This window comes from Poecilia formosa, unplaced genomic scaffold (genome assembly GCF_000485575.1).
Source record: "Poecilia formosa unplaced genomic scaffold, Poecilia_formosa-5.1.2 Scaffold617, whole genome shotgun sequence".
NCBI lineage: Eukaryota > Metazoa > Chordata > Actinopteri > Cyprinodontiformes > Poeciliidae > Poecilia > Poecilia formosa.
In genome coordinates this window covers 223039-234852 of record NW_006800556.1, presented here as the reverse complement: position 1 = coordinate 234852, position 11814 = coordinate 223039, and the positions used below count along the sequence as shown (strand labels likewise).

At 48.7% G+C, this 11814-nt stretch overlaps 1 protein-coding gene across 2 annotated transcripts; it reads left to right on the top strand.

Moving 5' to 3' along the window:
- Positions 1-740: 740 nt before the first annotated feature.
- tfcp2l1 (transcription factor CP2-like 1) lies at positions 741-11781 on the top strand. 2 transcript variants are annotated; one of them, XM_016665761.1, is made up of 13 exons: positions 741-915; positions 1152-1300; positions 2795-2868; positions 3677-3782; positions 4198-4304; positions 4376-4528; positions 4602-4712; positions 4983-5071; positions 7038-7089; positions 7218-7311; positions 8576-8666; positions 9294-9379; positions 11433-11781. In XM_016665761.1, exons 1-13 carry the CDS (start codon positions 830-832, stop codon positions 11591-11593), a joined length of 1359 nt encoding a protein of 452 aa, XP_016521247.1. In that variant the 5' UTR covers positions 741-829; the 3' UTR covers positions 11594-11781. The 2 variants fall into 2 exon arrangements, with proteins under 2 accessions (XP_016521247.1, XP_007541631.1); XM_007541569.2 differs by lacking the exon at positions 11433-11781 and having other exon boundaries at positions 9294-10826.
- Positions 11782-11814: the final 33 nt, after the last annotated feature.

The window sequence follows — 11814 nt, the reverse complement described above, 5'->3', positions numbered from 1 at the left end:
CTGATCATCCATCCACCCATCCATCCATCCACCCATCCATCTGATCATCCATCCATCCACCCATCCATCCATCTGATCATCCATTCACTCATCCACCCATCCATCCATCCATCCATCCATCTGATCATCCATCCACCCATCCATCCATCCACCCATCCATCTGATCATCCATCCATCCACCCATCCATCCATCTGATCATCCATTCACTCATCCACCCATCCATCCATCCATCCATCCATCTGATCATCCATCCACCCATCCATCCATCCACCCATCCATCTGATCATCCATCCATCCGATCATCCATCCATCCATCCATCCATCTGATCATCCATCCATCCATCCATCCATCCATCTGATCATCCATCCATCCATCCATTCTCTGGCTCTTGAATGTTCTCTGTAATATTTGGAACATGGGTGTGTTGTGGACCTTGTCTCTGTCCCGGAGCAGCAGAGGGACGGTTTCTGTCCTCCAGGTTCTGGTCCAGATAAACATTAACCCAGCAGACTTTGACACCTGCAGCAGCTGCTGCAGCTCGACTCAGAGCTTACAGTCAGTCTGCAGCAGCTTCAGAGGAAGAACCCCCCAGCTGGACCTGCCCGTCTGCCGGATCCTCCCAGGCAGGACACACATTGGCTCCGCAGCAGGAGGTGTGCGTGCAAGCCCCGCCCCCACGGCGGTCAGAAAGGCCCTGGCCCCGCCCCCAGACGTCAGGACGGTATAAGAGGAGTGAGGAGCGTTTCTCCCGTAGCGCTTCTGCAGGAAGCACCACCCGATCCGAGTCTGTCTCCGCTCCTGTTGCCTGTTGCCGTGGATACCGAGACATGCTATTCTGCCACCCGCAGCCTGAGTCCTACCAGCAGCAGCAGCAGCTGCAGCTCCAGCAGCAGCACTCCACCAGCTACATCAGGTGAGCTTCACCTTGCTCCAGTCTCGGTCTGTTTCTGCTGAATTTCTGGAGTTTTTTTCCTGTTTTTTTCCGACTTTTATTGTTTATTCTGAGAGTCTGGAACCTTTGCCCCTCTGATGAGTTGATTAGATAAAGCTGAAGGCAATACGCCGTTTTTCTATTATTGGAACATTTATGGCCCGTTATGTGAGCGCAGAGCTGCAGTCAGGACGCGTCTCCTCCGCCCTGTCCTCCAGGGACGCCCTGGCGCCCTTCCTGAAGACCGAGGAGGCGCGGCTCCGGGCGGACAGCGGCGCCCGGCGCCCGCCCTTCCACTACGTCCTGTGCGCCGCCACGTCTCCGGCCGTCAAGCAGCAGGACGAGACGCTGACCTACCTGAACCAAGGTACCGTCCCTCTGGATCCAATCGGGACCAACCGACAACAACCTGGAGGATTGACATAATTATTGAAGAAATCAATTAATCCATTAATTGGATAAAAACATTTAACACTTTAGCTCATTGTGTGCAAGATTAAAATGCAAATAAACAAATAATTCAATTAATTTTAATAATTGTTGATCATCTGCAGCTAAATATCAACATGAGGAAAACTGAACACCAGTAAAGTATAAATACACACATTTCTAATTTAAAAACTTTAAATTAATATTTAATATGATTTAAAATGGAAACACTTAAAAAGTAATCTGAGATATAGAAATTCAATAATAAATGTATTCTGCTGAATTATGCTAGAAATAATGTTTGTTCACATTAAAATGTAAGACCAGAAGTTTACATACAGCCGTTTTCTGGATGAATGCTGCTTGAATCTGTTGATTTTTATTAAAGATAAAATGACAAAAAACGAGAAGCCAGGTCCAGATATTTACATACCCCAGAGAAACATTTCTCCCTCTGAAAACTGGACCAGAACCAAACCAGTAGAACCAGTCTGGACCCTCAGCATCAGTCTGCCGCCTCCATGCAGCTGCAGACTGAATCCTTTTCCAGATGTTCTTCTGGTCCAAACGGGACTGGGGTGTATGAATATATCTGACCCTGTCAGAAAATCTTTCCCCCTAAATATGATTGAAATAAATGATTAAAGGTCCAGAAACGATGAAACGGTGAGCTCCAGGTTCTGCAGAACCTCACGGGTCCAACATGTTGGTTCTTCATGTTTATTATGTTTCCTCTTCCTTCCTGTCTCTCTGTGATCGGTTCTGTCTGCTTTCTGCTAAACTCCAACTGGTCCGAATCAGAACCTCCATTTACTTCGACCAGAACCCTCCAGGTGTTCTGGAGGTTCTGTCTGTGGAGAATCATCTACCTCCAGGGAACAGAGTCCCCAAAGCTGCTTTCGGCTCCCTTTGGACCGGACCGGACCGGGTTCCGTTCCGGGAACGCGCCTCAGAATGCTGACAGTTTGAAGATGATGATTATTTTCTGCGAGAGTTGGACAGATTTGCTCCAGCAGTTGGGTGAACTGGACCCAGACACAAAGCAGCTGAAACGAGCCGGGTCGGTTCTGTCGGACCGTCACCTCCTCCTCTGGAGGCTCCCGGCTCCATCTCAGGGCAGACGGGAGCCATGATGGGGCGGCTAGGCAGGAAGAAGTCTCCTCCTGCAGGTGACGCCTGGACGTCCCGGTCCGGAGCCGTCCCGGCCCGGTCCGGAGCCGTCCCGGCCTCCAGGTCTCGGTCCGGTGTGAAGGAGCTTCTCCGTGCCTCAGGTTTCTGTTTCAGACCTGTTGGAGTTACTATCCTAGGCTGGCCTTCATGTCGGGCTCTCAGGGTTCCTGCAGTGATTCAGTTTCCATCTCCTCTGTTCTGATTGACTGATTTTCCATTTATTAAATTTTAATCAGGTTTTCTTTAATGTTTTAATATGTAGGTCAGTCCTACGAAATCCGTATGCTTAACAGAAAGCTAGTGGAGTATTCAGATATAAGCAGCAGATATGTGAAGGTAGGTGGAAGCCTCCATGTTGTCTGTTTGTTCATGTCTTCTCTGCTTCTCTTTCTCGTCTGTTTCTCCACTGTCTCGGTTTGTCGCGGGTCCCTGAACGCACCGTTCCCTCTCCGAGGGCCGGTGGCAGCTCAGTGCTGTCGCTCCTTCCTCTCCTTCTGCTCCGCCTTGCCGGGCTTTCTCCACGCTTGGCTCAGATGCTTCCTCCAACCAAAACTCCTGAAGAAAACCCGGCAGCTGCTCTGCAGCTCTGAGTTGAAACTGTGTTGAGGCGATGAAGGCCGCCTCCTGCCTGAGGAGGGGCTGCAGGTCCGGTCCGGCCGGTTCTGAGTGAGCGGACCTGTGGGACGTTCCTGCGTCGGCAGGCTGGCTGCCGCTCGCTGCTTCCTGGAAGTAGAAACATGTGGCAGCTGAGCTAACCAGGAGATGTTTGACTTCTCCGCAGTCATGCATGGGGCCTCCCTCCATAAACGTCTCCATGGTGATGCTGCTGATGTCATCAGCAGGTTCTGGTTCCTCTCAGAACCAACATGGTTCATGGGAACAAGACAAAGAGGACAGATGGAGTAGAACCTGGAGTCAATCTGGGTGGAGGCTCCAGTCTGTCCTCACCTGTCTGGCACCATGAGTCCTCAGCAGCTGATTGGTCCTCCAGAACCAATCAGACGGCGAGGCTCTGGCTGATCTGGCTTTATTCTGAAAGGAGCTGAACTTCCTGTGAATTTCTCCTCCTTCATTGAGGCTGATGATGTGACTGAGTGAATCCAGGCGTTCCCCCGCCCTTTGACCTGCCGCTGCTTCTCTGCAGAGCATCGTGCGCATCGTGTTTCACGACCGCCGGCTGCAGTACATGGAGCACCAGCATCTGGAGGGATGGAGGTGGAACCGCCCCGGAGACCGGATCCTGGATATAGGTGAGCTCATCCAGAACCCGCTTGAGCCGCGACAGGTTCCTCTAAAGACGCTCTGGTTCATCGTGAAGGGAGAGGAACCGACTCCACCGTTAGATATCAGGCTCAGCGCTGCAGCTCCACTGCGCATAGGGAGCCGACGGGCAGGTGGGTCGGGCTTATTTCATTATGTTTCCCTTGTTTTCAGCTCACTTTGTCACCAAACAAATGCCCTGGAAAGCCCTGAATTAAAGGTCATTCCTGCTCAGTGGGTGACCTTTGACCCCTCCCAGGTTGATGAACAGCAACAGTTGCTGCTCTGAGATCATTGCTGGAGTCATCGACTTCCTGCTTCACTCTGATGATGATGCTTAGGACTCTCGGTGCGTTCGGACCTTCAGGTTGAGGATCGCTAACCGGACTGCTGTCCTTCCTGCAGATGTTCCCCTCTCCGTGGGGATCCTGGACCCGCGTTCAGACCCTCTGCACCTCAACACCATCGAGTTCCTCTGGGATCCCTTGAAGAACGCTTCTGTCTTCATCCAGGTGCGGATGGACCTTTGTAGAATGCTACTGCCAGCGTTCCTGCTCTAGTCTCACTCCGTGTTTCTCCACAGGTCCACTGCATCAGCACCGAGTTCACCCCCAGGAAGCACGGCGGGGAGAAGGGCGTTCCGTTCTGCCTCCAGGTGGACTCCTTCACCTCCAACGACCAGGGGGAATACGTGGAACACGTTCATTCGTCCAACTGCCAGGTCAAGGTCTTCAAGGTACTCAACCTGGTGAGCGGCGCCCGGCCGGCTGCGTTCAAAACGCTCCAACTGTCTCATCCTGTGTGTGAAGCCCAAAGGAGCAGATCGCAAGCTGAAGACAGACAGAGAGAAGATGGAGAAGAAGACGCCTCAGGACCGGGACAAGTACCAGCTGTCCCATGAGACCACCCTGCTGAAGGAGGTGAGGATCAGAACCAGCCGCTCTCTGATTGGCTGCTGGGCTCAGCAGACAGGATGACATCATCTCAGGGTTTCAGTGTCTCTGAACACGAAGTGGATCAACAGGTTCTGTTAATCTGGTTGAGCTTTAACTGGATCAGAGACATTCCGTAGTGTTGGACCAGTAGAACCAGCAGGAAGCCTTTGGTCCCAACACAGTTCTGCTCCTGAGCAATCAGCTGGTTCTGGTTCTGTGCTGAAGCCTAACTGGGTGGTTTGTCCTCTGTCCCAGTGCTCCCAGTGGCCTGAAAGCCTGAACCTGAGCAGCAGCAGCACTCCGTCACCCGTCTGCCTCAACTCGCCCTGCGGCTTCACGGACGGGTAAGTCGGAGCCGAGCTTCTCCTTAGTGTGGAGGGCAGAGATCAGAGATCCTGATGTCTGATTGGCTGCTTCAAGTCAACATAACTTAGTCTGCCATGTCTGAGTCTGAGGCCGGTGTTTTCCCTGAAATGCAGAAATAACTTCAGTATCAGAACTAAATATCTGTAATTTATCACCGATAAACTGAGCACTAGCTGCTGGAAGCTAGCAGGCGGGGCTAACGGCCAGCTAGCTACCAGCTAGCTACCAGCTAGCTACACAGTCAAATAAAAAAATATCCCAATGAAACAAAAACTAGATGAAAATTATGGGGATAGTTTATTAATCAGTTTGTCTCTTGATTTATTCCAGGCTTCATTGTTTATTTGTTTCATAACGAGTTTAATTCATGAAGCTACTTTACGTATTTTATCAATTAATATTTTATAAGTTTTATTTTCTTTATTTCATGTTCTTATTTTCAAGTGAAGGAGCGGAGTTTTCTCTGGCTCCCATTAAAATGTTTTTTTTCATTTATTTGGTTTTTCTGTCAATAACAGTATCTATCTATCCGTCGGGTTCTGTGATTTGGTTCTGTTGGACCCGTGTTGCCATGGAAACTGGTTTTCTTCTGCTAACTGAGGACGACGTTGTTTTAATGAAAGCTGAAACCAGTTCAGCTGACCATCTACATTTGTTTACACATGAGTTACGTTTTATTGTGAAAGATTAATTCTGTTTCCTGTCGGATCCAAAAGTCCAGAACCGCCAAGGGGAAGAAAAATAAAGTTTTTAACCTTTTTCACAAACTGAATTCTGAGGGTGGTTTGCATTTACGTTCCCGAGTGAGAACTATGAAAACCTCCAGAGAGTGTGTGGGTTGTCTGGCCTTTGACTAGGCCATGAGGCTGCTTTGATCTAAAGCAGCGGTGGGCAATCCTGGTCCTGGAGGGCCGGAGTCCTGCAGCTCTTAACGCCTCCCTGGTCCAGCAGCTGAACCTCCTCCTCAGTACATCAGGTTCTGCTGACGACCTCAGGATTCGACTCGGGTGTGTTGAAGTGGAGACGCATCTAAAAGTTGCAGGAGGCCGACCGTCCAGGCCTGGAGCCGCCCAGCCCTGACCTAAAGCATGCCTCAGTTTTCAGGTTTTTATCAGAAACATCCCATCATTTTCCTTCAACTTGACAGTTTTCCGTTCCAAAAATCACTGAAGGCTGGAACTGGACAAAATGTGACCGATGGTTGATGGGGTGTAAATACTTTCCAGCACTGCGTAGTGAGAACTTCAGCCTCTTAGGGCTGATAAATATAAAACATTCAAGTTGAAATATAAAACTTGCAGCTAACTGGTGCATCTGATGCAGGAACATAAAAAACTTCAAAAATTAATATTTTCCAAAACTATCTAAGGTGCAAAAAAGCTAAAAGTTGCCTGAGCTCTAGGAGAGACGGGTCGAAGGTCCAGGCGTCCTGGAGGCGCCGCTCTGCAGGAACCAGGAGGGAAACGTTTGCACCAGAACCAGCAGCAGAACCAGAACCAGCAGCAGAACCAGAACCAGCAGCAGAACCAGAACCAGCAGCAAGCCATTGATTCATCTGAGTGTGAAACAGAGAGGAAGAGGAAGAACTTCAGGTTATTCATCAGCTCCGGTTCCGACTTCTGGTCCTGTTGGACCTGTTGGTTCTGTTGGTTCTATTAAATCGGTCTCATCCTCTGATTGGCTAAACACTAAAGGTGCATTCAGAGTAACTGGATCCTCTGGGCTTCAGGGTTTGGTTTCCCTCCAGAGCTCCTGTAGTAATACCTCACAGGGCCAGAAGGGGGCGATGCAGCCAATACTGTTGTTCTGGTTGTTCAGAAGTAAAAACCAGCAACTTTTCATGCAGTAACTGAACAATAAATTGTGATTGTGGCGAGTGGTGCAGGCGAAGCAGAAAGTCAATCACTTCCTGTGTTTTTCTTCCTCATGCTCATGTTTCTATAGCAACTGTTCTCCGAAGCAGCAGGCGGAGGTGTTCATGCCTGGCGGCTCGGATGTAAGTAACTGGGTGCAGCGTTAAATGCTTAATCCTGCTCTCTTATCTCCTTTAGGCCAGTATTTGGAGACAGTGGATGCTGTGCAGCAAAACTCATTTCAAGGACTCTTCTTCTTTTTGACATGTAGCATCTTCTGCCGTCGTCGTCGCCGCAGGACGCTCAGCGGTGGCTGCAGCGCCACAGGTTCTCGCCTTTCTCTAGGCTCTTCTTCAGCTTCTCAGGTACAGTGGCAGCGGTACGGGGCGGGGTGGGAACCGCAGCCCGGCTGGAAAATAAACTGGAAATCACTTCGACGTCCTTTAAATGGACATCTCTAAAGGTCAGAGGTCATTGGGGTAAAAACCGAAGACATTCTCCACATATCAGGCAAACGCTAAGCAAGCTACAGCATCAGTGAGTCTAGCTCAGTGTTTCTCCACCTGGTCCTCAGCCCCCCTGCTCTGCGTGTTTTAGGTGAGCCTTTATTCCAGAACAGCTGATTCAAATGACTGCAGGACCATCAGGAGCTGCAGATCCTGTTAATCACCCAGAGACACAATCCAGGTGGCAGAAGAGAAACACCTGAAACATGGAGGACAGGGGGCCTGAGGACCAGGGTGGAGAAACACTGATCTAGACTGACTCACTGAGGATTGGTTGGTTTCTGGTGGTTGTTATTTTTGTCCTGAGGTAAGAGTTGCTAACGTTGGGTGGTTTAAAAGCTGCCTGATCTCCGGTCAGAGGAAACGATGAGTAGTAGGACAGACGCCGTGTGTCGGACTGGAAGCGGTCCAACAGAACCTGAGAAAACAGGACATGATTTTGGGTTTGTTTTCCAGCAGTCAGGAGCTGAACGTTAGAGACGCTCCAATCAGTGGCCTGGTTCTGATTAGCTATCAGCAGGTCATATTCTGGTACGTCTGCAGAGCCTGGTGTAACAGCCTCAGTTAGCCGAAATGCAATAAACAGCCAGCATAAAATTAACAATATTTATTAGTACAAAATGGTGTGTATTTGCAAAAAAACAAACAAAAATGAATGAAAAACAAGGAAAAATGAAAATCAAACTCTAAAAGAACAGTAGGGTGCAGCAACAACTGCAAAAAAACAAAAATTAAACGCTTATTAAATCTTTGCAATAAAAATACAATTAAATCCAGTTAAAAAATATAAAAATCCTACCTGCAGCATCGAACAACCACACCCCCAGGTGATGCTACCATCAGATCATCAATAATGACAGAGTGGCCCTATAAAAACACCCTGTCAGCACTGACTTAATACGATCAGATTAAAAGAATTTTGTCCTTACCACAAAAACAGACAAACCTCATTAGAAACAGTGGAACGCACAGAGGAGATTGACAATTGGCCACTTGCCTGCCAGCTTCCCTTTTATGGGAGCTCAAGGTGTGGAGAGAGCGACACCTACTGGTTCCACCTGTTACACTGAGGCAGGTCGGGCCCGGCTGCCAGCAGAACTTGTAGCTTTTGCTCGTGTTGCAGGAGCCGACCTGCTGAGGATGAGCAGAGCGGATCTGATCCAGATCTGTGGTCCGGCTGACGGCATCCGGCTCTTCAACACCATGAAGGGAAGGTGAGGCGCCGCGATGAGCTTCTTCATCACGCCAGAGAAACGGCGCCGGTTCCGGAGGCATCAGATAAAACAACCGAGGCGCCTGATTCTCAGAACTAACGTCGGTTTGTGCAGCAGCTGGAGAAATGTGCACTTAGCCCAACATCCCAATCGATAGCTGGAAACTTTTTCTTTCACAATCTGTGCAGTCCAACAGAACCCACTGGTTCCATATGTAATCCCACCGGCCCGATTGGAGCGTCTGTCCAAACAGTCCATGTAGAATCCGTGCTGTCCATTTAGTCCATATAGATCAGGGGTCCCCAAAGTGGGTCCTGGAGGCCCGGCATCCTGCATGTTTTAGTTTTTTCCTTGTTGTTACCACCTTTTTCGGCGGTTGATGTTTCTTTTTGGGCTTCGACGATCCATCATTTGATCCAGGTGCGTTAAACCAGGGAGAGACTAAAACATGCAGGATGCCGGGCCTCCAGGACCCACTTTGGGGACCCCTGATATAGATAGAATCCATTGGACCCAATAGGTTCTATTGGACCCATTTGAGTCCATTAGACTCCATCCGGTCCACATCTTCCATTCAGCACATTTGGGTCGGTCCAGCCTGTTGATCCCGTTGCCTCTCTTGTCCAGGAGTGTCCAGCCCAGCCTCACCCTCTACGTGTGTCAGCAGCAGCAGAGTGGCGGCCCGGCGGCCATGACGCCCGGCGGCTCCGACGGTGAGCGGCTCCCTCTCTTCTGGCTCGTAACAAACATTTACTCATCTTCAGGCTACAGCACAGAAACCATTCACTTCTCACGTGAAGAACCTTTGGGACCCAGCTGGTCGGGTTTCACATTAGACATGTTCAGGGCTGGCATTGGACCAGAGGAGATGTCACCAGTTTAACCAGTCTGCCCAGTAACAGTGAACTGTTTGCTCCTCTGCTGAATTAAATATTTTCTGATATTCATCTTCAGTGGAGCGTCTGCACCTCAGCAGCGCTCTGCGGGTCGGATTCAGACATGATCTGGACCTGCAGCAGCTTTCTCACTCAGCCTGTGAATGAAGTCGGCTTGCTGTGTGCAGTCCAGGGTTTCCCCCAATGTATAAGCCTGGCAGCCCGCCATGCTTTGCTAGCTCCCCCACCAGACTAAACATTGCTTGTTTTTGCTTTTAAGAAAATAATAATTTAGAAAAATAATCACTTACTTTTCTTCTTTATTTTTTTTGCCGGATTGCAAGCATCTGTTTCTCTGAGCGTTTCAGTGACAGAGCAGATTTGTTCCTAAAAGATATGTTTATAGAAGATAGGTTTATAATTGATGCATTTAAAGCCGGGAGAGCGGACCAATCAGGCGCTGCCGCTGCTTTATCTCTAAAGTTTACCTCAGTGCGGGTCGCACGCTCCTCCCTTCTCTCAAACTGGACACAGGCTGACCTGTATGGATGTTTACATCAACCCCCTGTGAGGAATTATGATTCTCTGGAGAACTCCACATCAAGGTAGGAGTCTAAACCCGCCCTGTTAGCTCTGGTTGAGCAGCTCTACGTGAACCGCAGGAATAACGTAGTCGCTTTCAGAGGAGTTGAGGAGCGCTGAGAATGATTTATGTTTGTGAACAAAGAATTATACGCAGCGTTTCCATCTCGACACGCTGCCCAGCGTGTGGCGCTGTCTGCCCTGTAAAGTTCATGTCTGTGTTCCCGGTTGGTCGGAGCGTTAGCGGCTAACGAACCATAACCTCATCATGCAGGTTCAGGTGAGGAGCTTTAGCGCTCGCCTCGCATCACGTTGGTTTTATATTAGTTATTATTATTTTTCCGGCTACACGAAGCATCAAACCATCAGATGCTTTGTCCACTTAGTCAGACAGAGTTAATGAGCGTGGAGATCTGAGAAACTCGTCCCATAAACTCCAGCAACCAGAACAGTTTCTGTGATTCTTATTAAAACTCAACAGACACTAAATGTCAGAGCTGCTAAAGCCACATTAGCAGCATTATATTAAATATGCCATTTGTTGCTCATCTCTGCTCAGTGCAGCAGGTTTAACTCATCCTGCAGGGCCGGTCCAAGGCTGATGAGGCCTGGGGCAGAATCTGACTGAGGGGCCCCATCAGCACCTCTAACAGCTTCTGAGTTGGATTTAATCTGAGAGAGGAGGAGGAGTTTAACTGGCAACATAAAAACAATCAGTTATAATCCAGTTTATTCATTTGTATTTGTGAACAAACAGTTCCAACTCAAAGATTAAACTCGCAGCATCAGATTGTTGCTATGGTAACGAAACAATCTAACTATGAATATTGTTCTTTGAACTTTTAGTAAACTTGCCAGGTCCTTAAAATCTTATATTTAAATGTTAAACAATTTAAAATCCTTTAATCTATTTATGCTGAAACCATTAAATCAAATTCAGCAGAATTGATCATCTCAATAAATAAATGTTGCATTCATGTATTTGTGTTAAGATAGTAGCATTTATGGCCCCTGAAGCCCTGGGGGCCCGATGAGCCGCTGAGTTGATTTGGATTAAACAGAAGTGCAAATAATTGAAATTTATTTTAATTGTATTTTTTGGTTTGTTGTTTTTAAGACTAGTTGTGGGTTTAAGATATCGTTTCACTGGAGATGTTCCAGTAACACATATTTACCCAGTAATATTTTTACATTTCCTGTCTATTTAACATCTTTTAATACAAAAACACGGTGGACCGACCGCCGGGCTGAGCAGGTTTACTGGGGGAACCCTGAGTCCGTCTGAATGAAGTCGGCTTGCTGTGTGCAGTCTACCACGCCCTGTACCTGGAGGAACGGACGCTGCTGAACCTGTTGGAGAAGATCGCTGGGCTCTACAGCATCGCTCCACAACAGATCACACACATCTACCGCCAGAAGACCACAGGGATCCACGTCCTGGTATCTGACCAGGTAACTAGTGCCATTTAGTAGCCGGACCGAGCTGTGGTACCAGAACCGACTTGTTGCAGCCTGGCATCTTCATCTGGAGACGTTCATGGATCAGTCAGCTGTTCTAGAATGTTCTCCCTGCAGAGCCCGGCGCAGGGAGCAACATGGCAGGGTTCAGCCATGTTGAACCGAAACATCGGGCTGATGTCTGCAGCATCTGCTGGTTCTGAGGTCCGCTACAGATTTCAGTGTTCTAACAC